Raw genomic sequence first — 26,192 nt, 5'->3', positions numbered from 1 at the left:
CACACAGCTGGAAAAGTCTGGCTGAGGAAAACAAACAGGAAACTCTTTCTTTCCTCAACCTCTGCCACTGAGTCTCACCAAAGCTAAGTTCTTAGTGAGAGGGCTGCACTGGGCAGCCCCCCAGTTCTACAGCAGTGAATATGGAAAAGAATGTTCCCAGGTCAAGAACTACAATAGTAACTTAAAATCAGAACAAAAAACAACAGCAGGTAACATCCCATCCTGCAAAACCAACATATATTTTATTCGTTCTTTTCCTATTGGGCCACCAGTCTCATGTGTAAGACCTGAACAGAGTACCTTGTTGGCTTTGTGGGTGAGTATGTACCTGGTAGAGGCGGATGATGTGGGGGTGCTTCAGCAACTTCATGATTTGCACCTCTCTGAAGATCTTTTTCAGGTTCTCATCGTCCAGCTGGGTCTTATCCACTATTTTTATAGCCACCTGGAGACGGAGAGACAAGAAAGGGATGGAGGGAGCGATGAGGATGAATGAGGAGGAAGGGTGAAGTGGTGAAGAGAGAGGGCAAGATTAAGAAGGAAACAGTGAGGGAAGGAGGAGGCATTGAAGACAGAAAGAAGTGAAAGGAGAGTCAGGAGACAGAACAAGAAAGAATTAATCTTAAACCATGCAATACTTTTACACGCTCTTGAGTTACATTCACATTAATGATATTAAATTATAGGCAACAATTCCAGGGCATGGCCCCAATGCCCCTGAAATACTGCTGTGATGACACAATAATCATAGTAGAGCAAAGTGAATATAACAGGTAAAGAAGGAGACAGGAGAAGACATACTCAATCTAACACGAACTGGCATAGTAAACCCATTAACAAAAAGATAAATAGATAAATCGATAAATTGACCAGAAAGATAACAACAATAAGATACTATAATAAGACACGTGATTGATTGCACTTCTTGAGAAGAACAGTCAATTGACTGACTGCCAAACATTGTGCTTTCTTTGGATTCCAGCTTGTTTGGGGAACCTGACCTACACCATGACCTTCCACTGCGGGAATGACTCTTGCGTAACTGCTGAGCCCTGAACAATGGCTCTGGCAGTGTGGACAGTGATGGTGTGTGACAGGAGCTTTGCTCTGCCACTTAGGAATGGGTAGATGACTTTAATGACTTAATCAAGCAAAGCTAATGGGACTGCCCCAAAACACAGCTCCTGCCAAAAATAGATGAGTGAGTACAGTCTGTGAGAAAAAATGAAAAGCATGTGTCCTGCATCAACAAACACACAGACAGACCCGAGTGCCATCCTGAGCTCCACTTTTCCTGATAACAGACATGAAGATGAGTCCATCTGAAGCCCGACAAGGCTGACTTCCTGTTGCAGACAGGAAGGGGAAGTGTGGGACAGCAAAGAGGGGGCTCCTGAGAGCACAGAGCCACATTTATCAGTGGCATTAATCCAGATCAGTGTGTTGATAGTTTCCATTCAGTTTTGGAAAACATGTGTATTGGTAGAGTTCATGTCTCCTTTAAATACTGTCAGATGACTAAAGTTGTGGTTTTGAATAGTTTGTTTGATAATCAAATTAAGCATTTTTGTGGATGAGTTCTTCATTTAAAAAGGTAATGATGCATCCTATGTGTTTCTTCATTATTAAGATGTAAAAGTGCTCTCTTTCTCTTAAAACTGCCTGGTGTTGTTCAGTTTCTGAAGTTTGCCTGAAGTTTTGTCTGTCCTACATTGCACTGTGGTCCACAAGGAACATTTAATTTCCCTGTATGTTGACATTCATGTGTGTGAAAAAGATAAAAAACTGAACTTTAGCGTGAAAGCATAAGGTGTCAGAAGACAATGTAAGACACTATAAACACTGAACATCAGCAAAAAAAGCATTGTTAAGTATTATCTAAAAAAAAAAAAAAAAAAAAAAAAAAAACCCACATCAATGTCTGTCTAGACTAAAAATACACAGTATGTGGTAAAGGAATTTTATATAAGGTATTATGTTTTTTGATTTGTGATATGGGGATATACTGTACAAAATAAAATTGATTTGACTTGGCTTTATTAAGCTTTCCTTTTATTCACACATTCCTCGCATGCGCTCTAGGGATATTCCTGAAATGACAAATTTCCCTGTCAATTAATCAAAAATTTTAATTTACAACTGACACTTAAGCAAAATTAAACCAGGTCAAATTGGTTTATAGAGTGTAGTCAAGTGGTTATATGCCAGTTTCTTCTGTCAATACCTACATACAAGCTTGCTTGTTCACAACATTCAGGTGTTAATCGGATGAGGGGGGGCTGCCTTAACCTCTTTGATGCATTAAATAAAAGCTGTTGTACATTAATAAAATATTAATAATTACTTTAATTGACACACACACATCGTCTACTGTCATTGTCACAGTAGACGATATGTGTCCACTTTGGTTCAAATATGGATGCAAAGAAGCTACAAATTCAAAAACATACATCACATACAAATCTTCAACCAGGCATAACAGAACAACACAATTGCCCAAGTCTCAAGGTTGGCACCCAAGATTGGTGTCACCTATTCAGTATCCGGCCAAATGTGAATATGTTCACAATCTCCCCTTTTGTTCCTGAGTTACAACGCTGAATAAAGGCCAAATAAAGTTTTGTAAAACATTATGATGCCACAGTGAAGTTGACTTTTTGTTGACCGACTGCGTCAACAAAAGGTCACAGCAACCTTGATGTTTGAGCACAAAAATCTAATCAGTTCATCCTTGATTCGAAGTGAACATGTATGCCAAATTTGAAAGAATTCCCTCCAGACGTTGCTGAGATATCACATTCATGACAACAGCTGTCGCCAGCGCGGAGGCATATAAACAATCCTAGTCATGTATGTTTAAGTGTACGTGAGGTATTTTAAGCTCAAGGAATCTATTCTTGGCATTGGCAGTCATCCAATTTCGTTGATGTAATCATTTCCCTCTGCGTCTTCTGGAGGGTAACAATAGGACATCTGGATCACATACACACACACTCCCACACTCAAACATATGCCAACATCGACACATACACATTTTGCTCATTTTGAGGACACAGAGTCCCTCTGAAAATCAGGATACAGGGCTACATACTCTAATTGTACAGAGGCTCGGTGTGTGTCTGAATATAAAACCTTGTGCCAGGGAGATTGCTCAATAACTAGATGATGAGATGGGCACAATGGCACAACTAGGGCAGCTAGGAGTTAACTTGCAACAGGCACAGACCTGGCTAGCCCAGTAGCAACGCTAGTTGGTATGCTGCACAACCTTGTGACCAGTGTCCATCTCAAAGGTTGGGCCTCCAGCTTTAGCAGTAGCCAAGGTATAGTGAATGTGTTGCGACTGAGTGTGAGTATCTTAACAGCCTCAGGACGTTCAATCTGCTTTGCACGAGCCTCCATGACTGTAGAATTTTCTGTCAAAAGATCTGGACACACAGACACACAGACACACACACAGACACACACACACAGACACACACACACAGACACACACACACAGACACAGACACACACACACACACACACCTGAGAGGCCGGCTGTAATGAGATGAAGTGTCACATAGCCCCTCCGATCACAAGACTGTGACCTCAACATAGCACCATGCCAGTGCAGCTGGTGCCCAGCAGAGGCGTCTGGACCATTTACTGTACATTACACAACACACACACCAACTCCAGCAGACCTAACAAACAATCACTCATTACACGTCGCAAAACATTTCAGGGGATTGCCTGCTTTAATTGAAGCATACGACAGTGCCACTACCATATAAAGGTCAGTAAGACTGAGATTACTGGGAGCTCATTAGATGCTAATGACACAGCAACCCTTTAAGAAGAGGCAAATGTCCTTCTGCATGAACATTAACAGTGCAATGAGGAAGTATTCAGACCCCTTCCTTTTTTTGTCATGTTGCGGTGTTAGGATAAAATCATTTAAATAATTTTTTCCTACATTTTCTACATGCAATGGCTCATATTGACAAAGCAAAAACTGAATTTTAGAAAATTTATTTAAAAAAGGAAAAGCTGAAATATCACAATGACAAAATTATTCAGGTCTTTTGCTTTAACACTTGAAATTTAGCTAAGATGCCTCTAGGATTGACCTGAATAACTCAGCATTTCAAAGTTTTAACCATTGCCGTGATCATGTTGTTTTGTCATGTGTTTTTTTTTTTTTTAATTATTATCATTATATATGCATTCCACAAATAGTCTTAGAAGTAAGAAACCATCATGTAATCCATCATTATTCTTCATGCATGAACGTTAATTATTATTGTATATTCTCAAACAAGGGAAATTCATCTTAGTGATGGTTTTGTGGACCACAACTCCTCTAATGTTACCAGCACTGACACAGAGACGGTGACCATGTGACGGGCTTACAAGTTACAACAATACCAGCGAGATTCTGAACACGTCAAGTGTCTGGAATATCTTCCAAATTTGTGATGATGACCCCCAACAATGACCAGCGTGTCAGGCTAATAAAGTTCTTTTGTTTACTTCAAGTGTTGGAAAAAATCATTCATTACAAAATATTAATTAAGAAAAATAATACAGAATGTTGCATGTATTGTTTTTCCTATGTCTATGCAAAGTACTCAAAGGACTCAACAATCTGAACAAAACCAAAAAGCTCTTAGGTCTAAAACAGTTTAGCATTAAAAGTTAAATCAGATTTTATATATGATGTTCATATAGCCTTCCAGCATTCTTGAAGACTCATTTTGAAAACATCCATCCATGACTCAACTATAATGGGGTAGATCCTAAATAGAGAATCAGGTCTATGGGGTAACGTCTACAGTGGGAAGCTGGGACAAGTGCATGTTGCATGTTCATGTGTGTTTACACACATAGTGGTGAGGTGACATAATGTATGAGGTTAACCTTCATCAAGAGGTGACACAGATTACAACACCCAAAGGAGGTGTAATGCTCAGGCCTAACCCATAGCCGCATGTCAGAGAGTTAGAAAACATACACAACCCTGTTCAGGTCAAAAACATGGCATCATGGCTTTCTGTAAACCTGCTCTTTACAATATCTTACAAGAATCTTCTTGGTACAAAGCTAAAATTGTTGCTGTTGTACATGTGTGTAACAAAAAGTCACAAAAACATCTCTCTCACACACACACACGATATGGTCACAGCTGGTCAGCACAAGCTGCACCACTTTATGACTGTAATGTGCACACACATACAGTATGAGTCAGCACAATGCCTTTTAGAGATGATCTACTTGTGTATTATGCACTTGTTTGAGTTTATGTGTGGAAATGACTCAGTTGAATGTGTCAGGCTGAAAGTACAAGACTGGGAACATGCTAGTGTGGAAAAACTGGACATCACACATTACAGATGCCATTGTGGTTTTATGCTTATGGAAAGTAAATTTTGACATGCAGACCTAATCATGACCAGTATTTGGGAACAAGTTTTAATCAATATATTAATCACAACAGCCAGTTGCATAGGGGAACACACTTGTGACAGCTCATTGTATTAATGCCATTATGACCAGAACTTCAATACCATCTTATGTTTAGAGCAAAAATGGGCTCATAGGGCATTAACAGTATTTTCACAAAATAAAATTATATTTCTCAGTGACAACAATGGGGCACAATGCCAAAACTGCAGTTGCCTCATGACCAATCTTGACAGTGATTGGAACACTTGGTTCTTCTTTGTATGCACCAATCACCAGTTTAGCACTGGCACCTTAAGTGATGTGATTTTGCACTTTGATTTAATTTACCGGCATAGCAAACTCCTCTGGTTATTTAATCCAGGAATAATTTCAATTGATTTTCAAAACAATTTACTATATCACAATTTGTATTTTTTGGGGGGGAAAGTTACATATACAGAGATAAAGAAATGTATTCATACTGCTCACACTTGTTGCATAGATCATGTTGTGAACACTATGGATAGCATTTTTTAAAAACAGCGGCATCAACCTAACACCTTAGCTCCTGTCTATCACAGCAATTCTTCTGTCTGGAAGAACTGCATCAGCAGAGCCAGTACCATCTTCACCAAGTAATCAAATCAATGGGAAAGACAAGTCAAGGACCCATCCTGTCTTAAGCCCTACGGTGAGAAACCCAGGCTCACTGGACACATTCGTTTGCATCCATCTTATAGCTTTGATGAATACAGACCACCTAATAATACATGCAGTCTCCATGATGGACAAAAACCTCAGCAAATGGCTAGTCACTTCCATTCAAAATTGATAGTTGGGTCTGAAATCATCATCATCGCTATGGAAACCAGCAACACTTCAATGGAGCAACCTTTCCCCAACTAGGAGCCTTGGCAACAAACACAGTCACCTCTAACAACAGGCAGTGCTGATGGCGTAGAGTTGTGATTTTTAACTGCCACAATGTGTGCTGCCATTTAATGTTTGTACATGGTTACAGGGTACACGCATAGGTGCACAGCAGGATAATACGGATGAGGTCTACAATATCCTCTGTCATTTCGTCATATAAGAGAGAGTCTGGATTGTGTTCTTCCCTTTTTGAAGCCGGCTGGCTGCAGATTCACACTACTGAGAATGCAGCAGCAGATGACTAGAGGGCAAGAAGATAAATCAAGCAGAAACGCTGTCTTTGTCATATTATTTACCTAAATGAAATCATATTTGAATGTGACTGTGTGTTTTTGAGAAACAGAGGGGATGCTGTATGTTAGAGAGCTGTGCGTGAGTGTGACTGAGGGAGTGAGTGAAATTGTTACACAGTACATTAGGCCTGTTACCTAACGCTTGCCATCATGCCTGCCCTCTTCCTCCTGCTCATCCTTTTCTTGCCTAAAAACACTCGAGAGGAAAGGGGAGAAGACAGGAAAAAGAACATGGAAAAAAATGCTTCCCCACAGAGAGGCAGGTCAGGACACGCACCACAGTGCCATCTTTTACCAATCACCCTCACCTTGCTGTGAGCACGAAAAGACAGAGGGCTTTTCAAAAGTATGTATTAGTTAGGCTCACACAAGGACCATATCACCTTCGTAACAAAAGTATGCACATACACAAACATTCACTGTAATTTAGTGGGCTTATCAAAATGCAATCACAAGAAAGGCTTTGTGTTAAAATATATACTTTAATCTGGTACATTGCTGTCATACAGGTACATTACTAACGGCAAAGTTGCACATTTGTTAATGGAGATTACCATGGCGGACTCAGTTAGTCAATGATGTGTGAGAACATTAATGATAATCACCAATGATTATGTTTATAGTTACAACAAATAAATGTATGATTAATTCATTTGTAGTGAAAAATTGTTGCTGCCCTGAAGAATGGCATCATGAGTATGTTCTGCAACACTCTGGTTGCATCACATGTCCTTGTGCCATCATTATCACTGAAAATTAGCACTCACCACAGAGGCCAGCCAGGACTGAAGATGATTTATTATACCTGAGTGGTAGCACTGGACATTTTCTAATATTTTCAGGCCAGACTGATAATAAAAGATGAAAGGACTACATTGACTCTGATTAATTAACTGTGCATAAAAAACAATTCCATACAATAGCTGACAGTGGCTGTAAAAAGGATATGCAAAATAATGTGCAAATTTGCTACCTGTTAGAGTGGTCAGGATACGAAATATCACCTCAAGTAAAGTGCTTTAAAACAAAATCAGATCAGAGCTACACCTTAAACAAGTAATTTATTGTGTCACCCTGAGTTAATAGAAAACTCATGCCCTTTGTTGAAGGGTCATGACCAGCAATGAAGTTTATGGAGAGAGTGAACAATGAAATCAACATTTATCAAGACAACAGCAAAGCATGGCCCAACGGCCTCGAGCTAAGCATCTGTGTGAGAGCATAAAAACTCCTGTTTTGACTTCCACCTCACTAGCTGACCTTTGTCTGGAGGAAATGAACTTTCACTATTACAATACTCAGGTGCAGCACACAAGCTATCTGCCACTGAAGGTTTGTATTTTGTGACTGCCTCTGTGTTAGCCCAGATATACAGCAACAGCCCCTGTTCCACAAGTATTAGCAAAATACATGGTCGAAATGGTAGTGTGTATTTTGGAAAAATACTTAAAACAAATTGCCTGTTGAATGCTTTAGGATTAAAACAGAGTGCAAATGAGACGTATAAAGGGACCATCCCTCTCTGGGCTTGTAAATCTACCAAAAATAAATAGCCAGGTCCTCTTCGGTGTGACTGCACTGCAGGGTATCATCCAGCCCCATGTAACAACTGAGAGAGTTGTTAGGCTATTTTTGACAAGTCAGCATTTCATTTTGGATTGTTATAAAACGTAGGCCATAAAACAAGGCTCAAAAGCACATTTCATCTGATGACTGATCATCATATCCATATTCATGATATCCACAGGCATGTGAAAGCACACTCCTATTCTTCTGATATTCATGAGCAACTGGGGACGCTGAAACCCCTGCACTAGTTGATGAAAATGATGAACTGACTGGTCTGTCTGAGACCACCATCAACAGAAAGCAAACAAGGCCTCTCTTTCATTCTGTCAGTCCATTTTCCACTGTAATTTTGTCCTCTGTCTGTTTCTCACTCTCACTTAGACAGCCAGACACAGCCACACGCATATCCAGACAAGCATAAACAGGCTCAAACACAAGGAATAAAGCTTCATAACCAGCCCATCAATCTCTCATATTAGGTCTCTACTGTCTTTGTATTGCTCTTACAAAAAGATTGAACAAACTGCTCCCGTACATGTCATTCTTTAAATAATATTGTCAACAGATGAACACAGTCAAAGCCCTTCAAAAAAGATCATTCCATGGCACTCACTTATCAAAGTTTATTTTGGCCTAATGAAACTAACTAAACTGGAAGGTTCTCTGGGCTATGCGGCGCAAAGCAGACAAATGACCCATGTCTGCTTGTCTGTGTGTATGTCAACAAGGGCATAGAGGTAAAGCTGCACACTCAGCTGACTTGGCACACCTTTATTTGTGCCATAAGAATTAAAGGCTCTTCATCAGGTACAAAAAAAAAAAAAAAAAAAAAAAAAAAAAAATTATATTGCAGAACAGAAGTGTAGGCTTCAGCTGCCCCTATTTGAGTGTTGTAACCAATCATAAGGGATGTGCATGATCACAATAATTGTCATATCATCGAAAGACAGGCTTCTAATGTCACCATACTTAAAAGTATGGTCCTCAACACAAGTTCTGCAACAGGCTGAAATTCAAAGTGGCTATTAGCAGAAATCATATTTAGGTTTCTGTTGTCAAATGTTCCAACTGGGGCTTTTTGATTAGTTTTTTGTTCTGATCCTCCCCAGTCATGAAGACATGGCCAACATATTTGTCACATCAGACAACTTAAAAGCAAACAACGCCTTGAGACAGTGAGGTTCCTAATTCAATGGAACACAGAATAAAGACAATACTTGGAATATTTGAGCAATCCCTTCCTTGTTGTAATGGCCCAAACTTCCCCTAATTATCATCAAGGTTGAACCCTTCTGCTTGCCCTTTTGAAAAAGCCCTGGTGCAATGTTAAGTGTCACGATCATTGTTCGAGATTTACAACACATAGCTGACTTCTGACAAACCCCAATGTAACGCATCTATTCATCAAGATTGATAGAGTTTTGCATGAATATCATTCGTTGATAATAGTGTTTGTCTATCACCCAGTAGGGTATGAACTGCCTCCCAACTCTATGCAAAAGCATACGTAAAGGCTAAAAGTGTGTGATGGCAGGTAGGAAACAACTTATTTTACCATGTCAATGTTTTCATGTCCGGCTCAATGAATTTATCATCTGACTGTTGACTGAGATTTCTAAATACCACAGAAACTAGTACACAAATCTGAATCACAACTTTCCTACCAGGCAATGATAAAATTAACACGCTGTATATACTTAAAACCATTCACTTTCAAGCTAGTTAGCGTTAAATTAAAAAGCGATAGTTCACTTTTACCAGTTCTCGGTGATACTTCTGGGATGAATTTCACAGAGAGCTTTCAATACTTCGGTAACATACACTTATCAACTTTGGAAGTTCATTGTTAATTTAAAGTTATGTAGTGGGCTGTAAACTTTTAACCTTGTACCTGTCTCAGTAGATATCTGAATCTAGCCAAACAGCTAATTAGCTAGGAAGCTAAGCTAGCAACTTCAGTCGGAACGTTTTGTCTCCTCTTTTTCATCTTTGTCAATACCCTTCTCTCCGTCCTCTGCGCTTTGCCTCACATTAACCAAAGGCCTTTCTGGTTTTCTTTTTAAAAACACTACTGGGTAATTTATGTGAAATCAGGAGTATCTTGTGGTAAATGTGTTTGTATCCAGTAGTTAGAGGTGATGCCCCGTGTAGAACGGACATCCCCCCCCCCAACACCAGGCAGCGGTGTCACCAAAGCGGGCTGGCCGCTGTGTCTCCGGAGCCTGAAGGCCCCAGCGTCATCCTGAGTACATGGTCGAATAAGCTTGAAATAAAACAATGACAACTTCAACTTGTTCACCTCAAACGCGCGGACATCAGTCGTCTTACCTTTGCTTTGGTAATGATGTGTGTGGCTAGTTTAACAACCGCGAAATTTCCCTTCCCGATGGTCCGCTCGATTTCATAGTGGCCCACTCGGGCTGGGGGGGGCCTGTTGACCGAAGTGTGGCCAGGATTGGTGATGCACCCAGTGGCCGTGCTGGTACGACTGGAGTGGCTGATCCCGGAGGATGGCTGGGCTCGGTTCTGGGAGCCCATTACTGCGTGGGTCGGTCGGGCAGAGTGCGTAATCCCGGCCGCAGCGGACCCAGCAGCACCTCCGCTTGACACGGCCGCCATCTTCTCGCCTCTCTGCGGGAACAACAAGCAGCCTTGCGCAGCGCGCATCGCGGGCACGCCCCCGCCCTGCGTCATTTTACGTGGAACGCTCCTCCGCAGCGCCCTCTCTAGGTTGTAACCATGGTAACGATCAGCGTAACAAATGACTTCATCCACAGACACGTATTGTGGTTGCCTTGACGACAAAGAAGTGCGCATTGTCACCCGGGTTCCCATGATTCAGTGATTCCTTCAGCGTTTCAATGACAGATTCAAAAAAATCTAGTTAAGCACACAAAGCCTTGCTGAGCGTGCGCTGAGAAGTGGCCCTGACCTTCTGAGGATACTAAAGACTCTGAGAAGAAAATTAAAGGCAAAGACTGCATTTCCATTGTAATTAAATTCTCTTGCAGCTTGAGATGATGAAATAAGAATCATTGCTCCCATCCACCACCCCGACACACACACACACACACACACACACACTTGCAGAATAAACGTTCTTAGTTCATAACATATTAATTCAATATTTATTTCTAAGGGTGTAACTTTGCAAGTGTGCCCTGTGGGAAAATAAAAGCAAATAGTATTCTAAAGTCATTCATTAGAAATTTAAATAAATGATAAAAAGGACAAAAAGACAGGGACAAAACAGACAATAGCAATACATCATAATAAAAATACTTATGGGTTAAAACCCTACCAGAACCACAAATATCTATTTCTGAAAAATCCCCAACTCAAATGATGAATACAAAAATGATTTAGATATAACAATAGGGATGATTTTATATTATGCAGCAAAAATATTCTTACCTGCCCTGCATAAATTATATAGAGTTTAGGGCTCTAATATCTGGGGAAAACTGATACTATTCTATTCTATTCTATTCTATTCCATTCTATTCTTGTAGAATAGATTGTAGACAGCACCACCCCATGTTAGAGAGGTATTCCTGCATCCTGTTACTCCAGGCTAGATTACCGACTGAGCACAGCAGGTGGCTGCCCTGGGTGCAAGACACCCAGAACCCCAGGAGGAGCCTGGTTCACAGTGTATCACTTTGTTTTAGGAAATTTGAATAATTGCAAACTTTGTTTCGTACACGTACTTTAAAGTAACTCTGCCAGTTGAAATGATATGCAGGCAGGTCCTGCACCCAAAACCTGGGCCCTGGTTTGTAAATCGGCCCTGAGTCAAAATCTAGTTTTGAGGAAACATGGTTTATATTCCAATCAATTGACACAGAAAACCTGTCATTAGGAAGTAGTCCAGGATCAGGGCAGAGGCAACAGTTTTCATAATACACAGCGTCGAAGGCAGGAGGATCTATAGGGCCCAACAGTATATTCACCCAATTAGTATTGGGTTATGTATAGAGATTACTGACCGAACCATAGTCTAAATATGAAAATATTTCGAACATAAAAACATTTGACATACAGTGGACATAATTATCAGTGTATTGTGACCTAACTAGTTGTTTAAATGACTCAGTCCATTGCAATAGATTGTTACTGGCTTATCCCAAAATGTATTGACAGCTACTAAAACTATTGTTCTTTTTTCCAAGGCTTTGTTATCTAGTCAATTAGATGAAAGACGAACAGGCAGACACAAAAAAGCCACGAGAATGTGTTAGAATAGAAAAAGGAAAATTTACTGCTAATTCTGAACCATCCTAGCATATTCCAATGTCCTCAGGAAACTCCAAATGTTCTTAGTTTTAAAGACGAATGCCTGTGTCAGAAAACCAGTGAACTGGTCTGAATTTGGCATTTGAGTGATCTTTTCAATGACATTGTTTACTGTCTTTATTCACAGCAGTGTTATTCAAAATAATATTAAATCGGTCTAAGTATGATTTTGTTACTCAAATGAAAATATTAAAAATATTGAAAGTCCTCTTAGCTTCTTTGTTTTTCAAAATTTTCCACAGGTTTGGGGCGAGCCTATTTAGATTTGTAGATGTGAAGATTGCCCAGAATGATTTAAGGAGGGACCATATAATTCCACCCCATAAACCAAAAGGTACAAGGTCACATCACATATATAGATCTACGCATAGTACCAACTTTACCTTAAAAAAACTCTTCACATCTCTTCATGTCAACCCCATCTATGGTCAACTCATGCACTGATCGTTTGTGTAGTGGGCGACATGACGTCATGACGTCGCATTGGGTTTGTTTACTGTGTCAGCGTGGTGGGGGCGCTGATGGGACGGATTTTTCTCACTGTAAACACACTGAAGCTCTTCGCCCACCGCATGAGAACTGGATGCACAATGCTGCGATAACCGACCCTGACAGCCGTTTATAACAGACGGACTTGAAAGACCCTTGCTGCTCTTTTATTTTCGATGTAGTCCGCGACGCCGGGGCTGAAGTCGGATATCAAAACATGGAGCTGCCTTACAAGCGTCCGAACCAACAATGCTAACCTTAGCACCGTTAGCTAGCATCCTTCAAGGCTTTGCCGTATCAAATGAAGCGGAACTGACTGCTGCTGTCATCTTGTTGTCGTGAAACTTGTTGTATCGGTTGCATTGCTGACAGTTTGGCATTTGTTACGGATGCCAACAGGTCAAATAACGGGTCTTTATTTAATGTAAACACCCCACTGTCTCTTTAGCTTGTCAGCTAGCAGCTGTTGTTATTTTCTGTCACTGCTGGAAGTGGCACAGTTCAGCTAGCCAGCTTGCTATCCGGGTAATTGTTGCTGAATGGGGTGGAGTTTTCCTTAGATTGCCACACAGGCTAGAATAACCTGAGACATCAGTTGACAGTTAAGGAAGACGGTGGCAGACAAAATGTTGTTAAGGAGTTGCTGGAAATCTCGACATAAAAACAGCTCTGGACCTGCTCCTTGTTGGATCCGACCCGGATTGGCAGCCCTGCTCTGGTTATGTGTGACCCAGTTAGGTTGCGGCAGTGGGGCGGTGGGGGAGACCAAAAGTGTGGTCCAGAAAGATGCAGAGTTTGATGTCACCTATAATGACACCGTTACAAGTGAAAACCAGACCATCTATGCTTTCAATCACACAGTCTCCAGGAATAAGGTAGGTTTAAATTTTCTGGCAAGTAGACTTGGTTCTCATTTAATGAAATCAAGTAATGGAGTGTAAAATGATCTCTTTTTCCTTTCTCTGGGTTTCAGACAGAGGGAGTGCGCGTATCTGTGGATGTGTTATCACAGGGTTTGGAGAGTCCTATCCTGTTTGTGGTACGGCAGAAGCAAGCTGTGCTGTCTTTCCAAGTCCCACTCATCCTAAGAGGCCTGTGAGTATCCCCACTTTACATAAATCTCTCAAAATCACTTTAAAGAAACTCAGGAAGATTGTGTGAGAGATTGTTTTGCTCGCCTCTTTAAACCCACCCTTTTATATTGCAACCTACTCAGCTTTCCCAAGTACCACATCATCTAGTGAAGCACTTCTGAATTCCTAATAGTCCATTATGTCTGGTTTGGTATCTGAGATTACAACTATAATGCTTCATTGCATTATGTTTTCCATAGTGACAGCCTATGGGCCTAAATCCTTTTTTAGTTTTTAGTGAATAAAATTCTATAAGTTGTAGAGCGGGGCTGAGATTAGCCCCAGTATAAACCATGTTTTGTGTAGTTGAGAATGTGTCATATGTTACCTTTCTAGTCGACTGTCTATTTCTGAGACCATAGACTTTCTTCAAAACATAAATGTGTCTTGGTAGACATGGAATTTATATACAGTATGTGCTGTAACTTTTTCCAGTAATATGTTGTTTTGTGGCCTATATACCACATCTTCTCAACATAAACTAATGAGTCATGTTCAGTGGTTTATGTATGTCAAATTGAGCAATGACATGTTCAGCTGCTGGAATTCAAATGGAATTTGAACTGCACATCCTCGTTAGAGAATGAGAACGCAGAGGGAACACGTTAGCCTTAAGGACAAATTATTCATGTCAACATTTTCTCAAAATGCCCTAAACTCTCCAAATCAATTGCAAGTGGACTGTAAGTCTCTACAACACTGAATAGGCTTGTGTCAACCGAACTTAGTTTTAAACTAAGCCTTTATGTTTGTTCTTGTAACTTAGTACACACACTGAGACTGTACATAAAGTAATGATCCAAGGTTCCTCCTTGGGAGTGTCTGGTTATTATTCTTTAGACAGCAAACAGTTATGACTTCAGGTCATGCGATGAGCCTTGTGTGTGTACTTAACAGCTGGTGTGGTAGAGGGAGATGATAAGGTTTAGTTCTGGATAGAATAACAATCATAATTATTTTCAGTAGTATTAAGGCTAATAAATATACTTAGTTGCAAAGAAACAGCAAAATCCTCCCAGCATTCAATATGCCCTGGATTGTACCTCAGCGGTTATAGGACACAGTTTTTGTAATCTGACTAAATCAGATGGGATTTCATAACAGGTTAAAAGTTCAACTGTTTATTAGCCATTGGCTAATAGCCCATCTGTGATGTGTCTTCCACAGTCTGAGGTACTCTCTGTGGTTGTGCAACAATAGAATGGCTTCACCACAGTCCCATGGCAAGGCATGTTTTAGCAGGTCTCTAATAAGCCCTGGACTTTCACTTCCTCATCCAAGATTCACCAGTGCAGATCTGTGGAGCCAGGCTTACTGTAAATGACCAACCATAAAGTCATCTGTGTGAAGTTACTTCTGTTTCATGTAGCCTCAGTCACATGCTTTCTTTTTTACATGTTTTGAGCTATGCTGTGTGCTTTTTACAACATTTTCCAGAGCTGAGTTTTTATTGATTTTGCTCAGAGAGCATTGAAGATACATTATCTAGTTAGCTTTTCTGACCCTTAAACAGCAATCCTTGGGAATTTAGTTTATTCATATGGTATGAAAATTCTAGTAGAAAAAATCCTCATGATGTAAAAAGTCAGTTTTTATGTTTTGATTTCTTTCTTTACACGATCACCCATTACCTAATTTAAAGTGTTTATCCATTCTGTGCAATGGAAAATAGCTCTCAATAAATTATTAAATACAATTTATATTCAACAAATACAAACTTAAGAGCTTGTTAACTGTGAAACCCTCTTTTGCATGGAAACTATACTGTTGTTCTATATTTCTCTGTTTTTCAACCTCTTTCTCTCTTTCTTCTTTCTTTCATTTTCCAGCTACCAGCGGAAGTACCCTTATAATCATGTGGGCCGGACATTGTGCCAGCCTCCGACCAGGGCCGCATCTGAAACCCAGTACTTTTTTGTGGATGTGTCTACTCTGTCCAGCCAGGGTACAAATTACCAGCTCAGGGTCAGCCGCGTTGAAAGCTTCACCCTTCAGTGAGTCACATTTGATATTATGTATATTTAAATATTGATAAACACTGCCTGAACTCTTGTCTTAATGCATGTACCATCAGGCTGGCAACCAATAAATGACTTGCTGGTATGTCTGTTAAAATATTTCCACTTTTGATAACAGGACAGACAAGAAATTCAGCTTCACCGCATCACCATCCCAACCTCAGGTAAACAGCTTGATACCGTGGCTTTGTGTGTTTATATTAAGTGCTGCTTTAGAACAAAGAAGTTCCGTCACAGTAATGTTGATAACAGGGTTGAAAGGGAGGAGGGAACAGATGACAAGACACACGAGAGAAGCTGAGGAAAGTACACAGTAAAAAGGGGGTGCAATGAGTGAAGGGAATTTCTGATTTTACACAATCATTCAGCATGAAATGACCATCTTTGTCTCTCTGATTGTCTGGCAAATCCCGCTTTTCAACATGTTTAAGAGAAAACTTGTTCTGTTTTCTTCTTGGACTTTGAAATAAACCTTATCCATCATGTTAGCCATGATTTGTTTCATCATGTGTATTTTTTGTCATGGAAATTATCACATCCTCATACATACATTATAATAGATAGTGGAGAAAGACAGGAAACAGGAAAAGGCTTGATCTTGTCTGAACCTGTGAAATCAAAGTTATCTATGTCCCCAGCAAAGACATCACATAGGTTTGATAATCCTTTCCCCTGCAATTGCTCCCTCCCTGAATTTTTTCCCCTCTTTTCCCCTTCTGTTCTCTCAGTACTTCAAGTATGTCTTTCCAGACGGGGTGGACACTGTGATCGTCAAGGTCAACTCAGACATGAACTTCCCCTGCTCAGTGATGTCCATTCAGGACATCCAGGTACAGCTGCTCCCCCTCCCTGCTTCTTTCAAACCAGATAGCTGCTGTCCTCAAGTGGCCCCATTCATTGTGGTCAATGTGCAGTAGCATTCTTGGGCCACATGAGGTCATTATTGAGTTCATTGCAACAGTGTCAGTGCAATGCAGTGCAAACATTGTTGATGTTATGATGTTATGATGATGTTCAGTGATGTCGTGTTCATCTCTTGTTCCCTCTTGCCTTAAATCTCTCGTTGCTTTATCTTTCTCATTTCATTTTTCCTCTTTTCAGTGCCCTGTTTATGACCTTGACAACAATGTGGCCTTCATTGGGATGTACCAGACGATGACCAAAAAAGGTGCCATCACTGTGCAGGTAGCGTTTTACTCTGCTGAAATACAGAACATACGCCATTACCTTATGAACACAGCCATTACTTGCTATTTTCCTGTCTCTTTCCAGAGAAAAGATTTTCCCAGCAACAGTTTCTATGTCGTGGTGGTGGTAAAAACAGAGGATGAGGCATGTGGCGGTCCGTTGCGCTTCTACCCTCTGCGACCTGATGAGCTGATTGATGCCGGCAACCGCAGCAAGGTCATCGACGTGGTGGTCTCCCCTGCCATCGACTGTAAGTCACATGTGTATGTACAGATATGAACTGATCAGACCGAGGTGTTACACAAAGGGATTGTTGCATACCATAAAACGTTCCAAGAGAACTGGACTAAATATGCATTTTTAAAACATCCATAGTTAATAAGATAACATGTCAGTTCAGGCACTGTTTGCTGAATTTCTCTGCAGTTCCTGGCAAGGTGCAATAAGATCAGTGCCTTTTTCACTTGTAAGCTGTAGATAATGATGCTGTATTGTTGTGTTATGCCGTTCTCTCAAGGTCATGCAGTATTAGGGTGTGAATGAGCTTAAATATATCTTCCTCTACACTCCACAGCAAATGTGTATGTGATGGGCATGCTGTTCTGTCTGGGTATCTTCTTCACCTTCTACCTGCTCACCTTCCTGGTGGCCTGTCTGGAGAACAAACGGTAAGATTTAGCAGATTTCTCTGCCACCTTATATAGACAGGTGTGTGCCTTTCCAAATCATCTCCAATCCACTGAATTTACCACAAGTTGACTCCAATCAAGTTGTAGAAACATCTGAAGGATGATCAGTGTAAACAGGATGCACCTGAGCTCAATTTTGTGTGTCATGGCAAAGACTGTGAATACTTATGTGCATGTGTGCATGTGATTTTTTTTTTGTTTTTTTTAAAAATATATTTGCAAACATTTCAAGCTCACTTTTTTCACTTTGTCATTATGGGGTATTGTGTGTTGAATTTTGAGGTAAAAAAATGAATTTAATCCATTTTGGAATGAGGCTGTAACATAAAAAAATGTGGAAAAAGTGAAGCACTGTGAATACTTTTCAGATGCACTGTATTTGTATTTATCTCTCTGGAGTCTTCTCTTGTATCTTCCCCTGTGTCTCTCAAACAGACAACCCTCATTACACTGAAAAAGGTCTCCGGTTTAAAACTGCATGAGGTTACCTCATAAAAGTTTACACTGTTGAAACTTTTAGGTCTCAGTCCCAGTCTAACCCAGAAGTTTTGTGATTGAAGAATTGATTTAGCTGCTTTACCAGAGCTGCTCTGTGCTGAATACAAATTATGTTCATTTGCATCTTTTCTGCAGAATGAATAAGAAGAGAGAGCTGTTTCAGAATCCTGCTGACATGTCCCCTGCTGAGACAGGTAATACGACTAGCTATGATGGACTGGCCTATTAGGGGCTCATCAGAGGGTGTGTGGAGCATACCATTATTTTTAAAACCATAAACATGTACTGTAGAGTAGATGCTATAATACAGTATATACATCGTTAAACTGCACTTAACATGCAGTATAATAACCATTTAACTTTTTCAACATCCGGGTGTACTGAATGTGTCTTTCACTCTCTCTCCCTCTAATGTGTGGTTCAGCCTCTCTGCTTGGGAAGAACGGAGATGGTATAGTGACACTTGCTGACTTTTCTCACACTGTGTTGCTTGTCTGCAGATGCTCTGCATGCATTAGCTCATATACTACAACTCTCTTGCCATAGAAACGCCACATTATAGAAAAGAAGAAGGAGTGATATTATTGGCTATAGCGCTTTGTGGACTGTGAAGTGACATAAACCTGACACTGTTCCAGTTAAGCTTTTTATGGCTCACATCATAGAAATACAGATACACGTGACACACCTCGGTACTTTACTAACCGCAAAGTATTCTCACTATCCTGTTTTTCACTGTTTTCATCACATTGCTGTCCCTCTACTTCTCCTCACAGCTATACTTTCTTTGACTGAAGAAACACACAATTGTATACATTATAGTCAACAATGCAAACAACATGATAGTCCAAATAATAGCAGTTGTTCCATGAAAAAGTACAACACATTTGATGTGTTTCTTCAGCTCAAGTCCACCTCCCAGTGTGTATCTGTGTCTTAGACTCTGCAGTGTAATGCTGACATGATTTGATTTTAAAGTGCAGGACACTTGCAGTTTTGGAATTCACTCTCACTGCAGCATTCGCCTCTCTCTACCACAAATGAGCCTCTGCACCATCTCGTAGCGCTCCCATTTTCACCCATTCACTGAAATATGTTTTCAGTTTGTGTTGTTTTTTTTAAGTGCTTTGGGCCTGAAAAAAAACCATAGGCACCAAATTTCTGACTTTATCCCTGCATGTGTTGATGTCTTCCTCAGCTCCTTGTCTTTATGTACTAACAATTCAGCTGCAGTGGTGTTTTAGTATGCAGCAGTAAAGTACTAACAAGTATCAGCTGTAGTGGTGCTTGTTCTTGCATATCATCAACATGTTCTCAGCTGGGAGTTTAAATGTGTGGTCATGTTTCCACAGGAAAGACTCCAGCCTCACCGTATGAATATGGCTCCTTTGGTGAGTTTTGGACTGTTTTCTTTTTTTTTTTTGTAAATCTTTATTTCTGTGGAGATTTAATTAGATAAACTTTTTCTGTCATCTTCCTCGCCAGCGGACAACGGCAGCACTCTGAGCTCTGATGCCATCACTGACAGCGCCACCTCTACCGACAACAACTACGGATACTTGGGTATGGACAAACATGGACACGTGTTTGTGTCTGGCCCACCACTGTCACTCTGTTGTATCTCTCCACAGCCTGGCTTGCAGTCAGTGTCTTTGCAAGCAGCTCCAGTCCCTCACTGGTTTTCTGTGTGTCTTTGTTCATCAGGACAGGAGCCTTTCAAACGTCGACCAATCCTCAATCACCTTCACCACATAGCCATCCGCATTGGTGACACACTGCCGCATAATTGGCCGAATCAGTTCAGAGATTTGCACCAAACCAATCAGCACTGTGTGAATCATACATCAATGAGAGTTAGACGTTGATGCCAGGAAGTGGGCAGATTCCTAATCTGATGATGCTGAAATGAACTGTGTGACAATATTGATAGTGCAGAGATCAAACTACCAAGAATCATTCAAATTTTCTGGTTAATATATTCAAAAAAAGAAAGATAATGAAAAATTTCTTTTGAATCACGACACCCTTACAAATTGCTCCAATTGTGTCTCCAATAAACTGAAAGCCTCTTTTCTTTTTTTTTTTCCTCCACCAGAGCGATCGTTGGACAGTGTTGGACGAAGCAGGCAGGAGTCTCTGAGCTCTGTGGAGGAGGACGACTATGACACGCTGGATGACATCAATTCAGACAAAAATATTGTCCGTACCAAGGTGCGCCTCCCCTCTCCAACTTAATACACTGTACTTGTTTTTCGCAAATTGCAAGTAAGCTCTGCTTGTGATGTCAGTAACACTAGTTGCATTTCACATCATGATTGTTGCCAGTTCTTACCTGCTGACTGTCAGTAATTAAATCCTTTTCATTTTATAGAAATTTCTGTGTGTGTCTGACCTGGCCCGCAAAGACAAGAGGGTCCTCAGCAAGAAATACCAAATCTACTTCTGGTAAGGAAACTGGGTAGAAAGGAAAGACAAATACCGTGGTAGAGTAGAGTAGAAAAAGATTCCTTGACATCCCAGTCTAGGTCTAATAGATCCACAGTTCATTAACCAACTCATAGTTAATGAAATTTGACTACATTTTGACATTATACCTCAGGTCACATACCAAAAATCTAGTATTATTATTCATTGGTTTCAGAGAGATGTGGAATAATGAAGCACAGCATCCCTCTAACAAATCTGTCATCATGAATATGAAAAAGTCTAATGATAATCTTCTCTCCAGGAACATTGCCACCATTGCTGTGTTCTACGCCCTGCCCGTCATCCAGCTGGTCATCACCTATCAAACGGTGTGAGAAATAAACTGTTTCTCATGTTGTTGAAAAGTTTTGTAAGAAAACATCAGCACGTCGGTGTGCACTGTGGATGGATGTTCAATTGTCTGTCTGTTCCTCAGGTTGTCAATGTCACAGGAAACCAGGACATTTGCTACTACAACTTCCTGTGCGCCCACCCCTTGGGAGCTCTGAGGTATGTTGTTAATATGACTTTTTAAATGCATTCATGATTTATTACAACAGCTAGCAAGATAGCTTACCCGTCTTTAAGTATGTTATGACTCGCTCATGATGTTTTGTCCAACACAGCGCATTCAACAACATACTCAGTAACCTCGGTTATGTGATGCTGGGACTCCTCTTCCTCCTTATTGTCCTCAAGAGAGATATTGTCCACAATCGAGCCCTGGTCCGCAACGAGCTCAACGCGCTGGTAAGGCACATGTGCACAAACAGCTGTGCAGCAGACGCACTGTAAGGCACTGATCAATGAGCTCGCCATGTTCTGATATTACTGAATTATAATTGCTAGTGTTTGAAAACATGAACATTAGCCTATTTTGCTATGGCATGTTACTGTTTAGATACTGAGATGTTTATAACAAGCACATCCATACACATACAACACTTTTGGAATATGGGATCAACTTTATTATTTCTTAAAATGCATTGCTCAGTTATTAGTTCAGTTTTCCTCTCTCCCACCCCGCCCCAGGAATGTGGTATCCCAAAGCACTTTGGTTTGTTTTATGCCATGGGAACTGCTCTGATGATGGAGGGCTTGCTCAGTGCCTGCTACCACGTCTGTCCCAACTACACCAACTTCCAGTTTGGTAAGTGTGCTTCTGTTCCCACTAGGACTCATGTGTTCTATAGTTTCTTTGTATGGTGGCAGAACAGTAGCAGTAACTCATAATCTGATTTGAAACCGGTATCTGTCACACAGCTTTCTGTTGTGCCGGTAATTTGCAATAAAGACAATAAATCTATACTGTAACTCTGTGATAACAATCCGCGCTGACTTCCTTCTTATTCTTTTATGATAAAATGGAAATATGTGTGTTCTTTTCCTCCTTTGCAGACACCTCATTCATGTACATGATTGCTGGGCTATGCATGTTGAAGCTGTATCAAAAGAGACACCCAGACATCAACGCAAGCGCTTACACTGCCTACGCCTGCCTGGCTGCAGTCATCTTCTTTTCTGTGCTGGGAGTGGTAAGTACACACACTTGTGCACACCACAAAATACGCAAGGCCCTCATGATGTTTAACATGCAAAACAAACACGTTTGATTGTGCTGGTTTGTTTGCAGGTATTTGGGAAAGGCAACACAGTCTTCTGGATCATTTTCTCAGTGATCCACATCCTGGCCACACTCCTCCTCAGCACACAGCTCTACTACATGGGTCGATGGAGGCTCGGTAAGATCACAGCGTGAAACAAACTTCAGCCCCAACAGGCTGGAGTCCTAGTGGTTTGATGTTCCTGATTGTTCAAGTCAGTCCACCTATTTTTATCTTTTTTCCTTTTGTTGTATTCAACAAAGTGCATACATCCATTTTGTAAATCTGAATAGCTAATCATTTTGTAGTCAGTGGAAAAGTTTTTTATTGTTAATACTATACTTTACAATGGTTGTGTTCAGCATAAGAAAAGAAAAGAATTGTAAGTGTGTTTAAACACTTTAAGTGCATCATTGAAATTGGCTAAAATGTTTAGTACCACAATTTAACTGTACATAAACAATATTATTTAGTGTCATTTTATTATCAATGTATTTTTTCAGTAAACTCATGACTATTGTTTTTTACAGTGCTTTTTCATATCCCATACGCAAAAGTAATATATATACATACATAAACTGAATTTCCATATATTAAATGTATGTCCATATAAAATCAGAACATATGGAAAATATATATGAAAACCATTCTAAATCGGAAAAATTTCATATATTGACATATATGTCTAACCCATGTAAATGTGTATGTTTTTGTATGCTTATATTTTATATATATATGTTGATATTATATGCAGTGAGTTCCAGAGTCTTTAGGACCACTTTCCCAGATTAAGAAATGAATAAGAAAAAAAAGTATATATAAACATATTAAAAGTTGTTTTAATAAACTTGCATATATACATTAAATATACATATCATTAACATATATGGTAGCAACATGTTATACCAAAAATAAACATTCATCATGTAGATATTTTTATTTTACAAATTTTACTATGGATATTTCATATATGTTATAAACTTATATCTTCATATATATATGTGTGTATGTGATAATAATATATCCCCTCATAAATGACATAAACTGTATAGCAAAATCATGCTTGATATAGGGACATGTCATATATTACATGTCTGTAAGGGATAGGTTAATATACAGGTTTAAGTATAGGAATGAGGTCATTTTAAAGTGTCACTATACTCTTTGTGTCATGGTGCTGTGGGTTTGATTCTCACAGTGAACTGTGTGCTCGTGTTTTAATTTGAACTAACATCTGTCTGCATTATCTGTGTGTCAGACTCTGGGGTCCTGCGGAGGATGGTGTACATCATCTACACAGATTGCATTAGACAGTGCAGTGGACCTATGTACATCGTGAGTAATGACCAGAAAGTAACTTTGTCTCCCCATCCCACAGCGCCCCCCTCTCCTCAATTATCCTGAGGTTTACAAGGAGTCATAGCATTTTATTGGTCAGTTTATACAGAGAAACAGCAGCTGGAGAAAGAACTTAGCATGTCAGGTGAAAAATAAATATAATGCCCTTCGATTATCATCTTGCATTTTCCTTGGGTGGGTAATCATCGTTCACATGGATTCAGTGCCTCGATTATTAATTATTATCATCTTAAACACTGGTTGGTTAACTGCCTGTAAATCATCTTCTCCCTTCTGTCTGTCTTTTAGGACCGTATGGTTCTGTTGGTCATGGGGAACATAGTCAACTGGTCTCTGTAAGTAAACACTGTTTTTTTCTGTCGAAGTTAAGTAGCTAGAACATACATTGAAATTTAGAAATGCAGAAGTGACACATGAAATCTTTTCTTTCTTCCTGTTTACCTTCCACTCCTCCTGTTCCCTGCCTGCAGAGCTGCCTATGGCCTCATAGAGAGACCCAATGACTTTGCCTCCTACCTGTTGGCCATCGCCATCTGCAACCTGCTGCTCTACTTTGCCTTCTACATCATCATGAAGGTGTGTTTGAGTGTACCCATGCATTTGAGCTCGTTTAGATTTATTCAAAAAAGCAGACATGTTATCTAAAGCTATTTGCTCTGTGCGTGTGTTTAGCTTCGGAGTGGTGAGAGAATCCAGTGTTTGGCGTTGGTGTGTATTCTCTTCACGGCTGTGGTGTGGGGATTTGCACTGTATTTCTTCTTCCAGGGTCTTAGCACCTGGCAGGTCAGTAACACACGCACACAGTCTCACAGAGAGAGAAACAACTTCATTCCTAAATTATACAACAACAGTTTATTGTGTGTGTGTGTGTGTGTGTGTGTCTCTCGGCTGACACAGAAAACACCAGCAGAGTCCCGTGAGCACAACAGGGACTGTATCCTGCTCTCGTTCTTTGACGACCACGACATTTGGCACTTCCTCTCCTCCATCGCCATGTTCGGATCCTTCCTGGTATGATCGTGTTTGTAGCGCCAAGGCTATACTTTATTACTAAATTCATACCTTCATGACTTGTTTTTGTTGTGTGTTAAGGATGTATTTACCATTTATAAAGCATGTTAGAAAAACAACGATTTGAGATTTTAATTTGACTTTATAATTGAGATCATCCTCTTTGACTCGCCTGGTTAAGAAGTAAGTACTCAGTGGGTATAAAAAAAAAAAAGCAGTGTTGAACTGATGACTGATGACTCAAAAATATTAAGTAAAATTGGAATCTACCAGCAAGACATCTTCAACCTCTCCCTGAGCACTAACACATTACCTCTCCTGTTCCCCCGTAGGTCCTCCTCACTATGGATGACGACCTCGACACCGTCCAGAGAGACAAGATCTACGTCTTCTAGATTTGTCAGATCTTCTGTGATGAGCTCGGCTCTTCCTCTCTGCCTTACCGTCCTGTCCGTTTGCATCTCCTTCTTGTTCTCAAAGAGCACAGCCAGTAGCCTGTTTTTTCCGCAGGGTTTCGATGGGCGCGTCTCCGTAGCCAATCAGCCAGTCAGGGAAGGGCTGCTGCAGCCCCTCCCCCTCCATCTGTATGGACACTAATGTGCCAATGAAGAGCTGGATCGACGTTGAGTCATGCTGAAGTGTTTTGTCCTCTCGCTGCCACTGTCGATATAACTGTTGTACTCGATGTTTACTAACTGCTGACGATGAAGAAAACTATGTACACACAAAAACAAAAAAAGAAGCCGTCCAAATTAACTTATTTTATACTGTCCGCTTTACATTTGACCTACAAGTCGACAATGCATTTTGAAATGACTCTTTGTATGCTGTTTATATGCTGTGTGTGTGTGTGTGTGTGTGAGTTTACAGACATAAAGGTGAGAACATGAATCCTGTCCAGTCTGTCAGTGGCCTTTTAACGTTCTAATCATGTTAGTCACATACTAGCCGCCCTTCTCATTGGAGAATATCGATGATGATTGTATTTACTTCTCGACTGCCCTCAAGACTGACTGCGAAGGTATTTTTTGCACTGTACTGTATGAAAAAAGGATTTTACTGTTAAACGTTGCAACGAGCAGTTACTGAATAAAGGTCTCATTTTCAGGTATGGGTTTGTGCTGCTCTTTTCTGTTTTTTGTGATGATGACACAGCTTTAAACTAGATCATCATCTATGAACTCTCAGAAATTCTTAAGACACTACACACAACAAAACA

The 26,192-nt window shown here is 40.3% G+C and overlaps 3 protein-coding genes across 13 annotated transcripts in view; 2 read left to right on the top strand and 1 right to left on the bottom strand.

Moving 5' to 3' along the window:
* The window catches only part of sik3 (SIK family kinase 3), a 33,012-nt gene extending 22,116 nt beyond the window's left edge, over positions 1-10,896 (bottom strand). For 2 of the 3 annotated variants that reach the window (XM_071471496.1, XM_071471497.1), the window contains exons 1-2: positions 10,551-10,895; positions 329-445 (exon numbers count right to left, since the gene is read on the bottom strand). In XM_071471496.1, the coding sequence (XP_071327597.1) occupies positions 329-445; positions 10,551-10,889 (456 nt within the window). In that variant the 5' untranslated portion in view covers positions 10,890-10,895. Of the gene's footprint in view, positions 1-328; positions 446-10,550 lie in introns of all 3 variants that reach the window. The other variant, XM_071471499.1, reaches the window with a different exon arrangement.
* The window catches only part of LOC139614355 (apolipoprotein A-I-like), a 385,012-nt gene that overhangs the window by 332,972 nt on the left and 25,848 nt on the right, over positions 1-26,192 (top strand). Inside the window, exon 1 of one of the 6 annotated variants that reach the window (XM_071471513.1) lies at positions 2,847-2,850. The exons of 4 other annotated variants lie outside the window; for them this stretch is intronic. The gene's annotated coding sequence lies outside the window, so the exon portion shown is untranslated. Of the gene's footprint in view, positions 1-2,846; positions 2,851-22,177; positions 22,182-26,192 lie in introns of those variants that run through there. One more of the 6 variants, XM_071471509.1, reaches the window with a different exon arrangement.
* sidt2 (SID1 transmembrane family, member 2) lies at positions 13,024-26,080 on the top strand. 4 transcript variants are annotated; one of them, XM_071471500.1, is made up of 27 exons: positions 13,025-13,882; positions 13,981-14,102; positions 15,970-16,134; positions 16,277-16,322; positions 16,887-16,988; positions 17,260-17,343; positions 17,431-17,596; positions 17,921-18,014; positions 18,669-18,727; positions 18,958-18,984; positions 19,886-19,924; positions 20,019-20,096; positions 20,238-20,300; positions 20,629-20,744; positions 20,905-20,978; positions 21,262-21,328; positions 21,436-21,509; positions 21,626-21,749; positions 22,032-22,149; positions 22,398-22,534; positions 22,633-22,741; positions 23,862-23,938; positions 24,251-24,297; positions 24,433-24,538; positions 24,635-24,745; positions 24,860-24,973; positions 25,306-25,407. In XM_071471500.1, the coding sequence occupies exons 1-27, from the start codon at positions 13,634-13,636 to the stop codon at positions 25,366-25,368; spliced, it is 2,631 nt and encodes an 876-aa protein (XP_071327601.1). In that variant the 5' UTR covers positions 13,025-13,633; the 3' UTR covers positions 25,369-25,407. The 4 variants fall into 4 exon arrangements, with proteins under 4 accessions (XP_071327603.1, XP_071327604.1, XP_071327601.1 ...); XM_071471502.1 differs by lacking the exon at positions 20,238-20,300 and having other exon boundaries at positions 13,024-13,882; positions 25,306-26,080; XM_071471501.1 differs by lacking the exon at positions 18,958-18,984 and having other exon boundaries at positions 25,306-26,080.

The sequence above is a fragment of the Trachinotus anak genome, unplaced genomic scaffold (assembly GCF_046630095.1).
Source record: "Trachinotus anak isolate AG129_WGS33_773 ecotype Australia unplaced genomic scaffold, CSIRO_AGI_Tana_v1 ptg000034l, whole genome shotgun sequence".
Taxonomy (NCBI): domain Eukaryota; kingdom Metazoa; phylum Chordata; class Actinopteri; order Carangiformes; family Carangidae; genus Trachinotus; species Trachinotus anak.
Note: the sequence above shows the minus strand (reverse complement) of the source record. Positions and strands in the feature narration are given on the sequence as shown.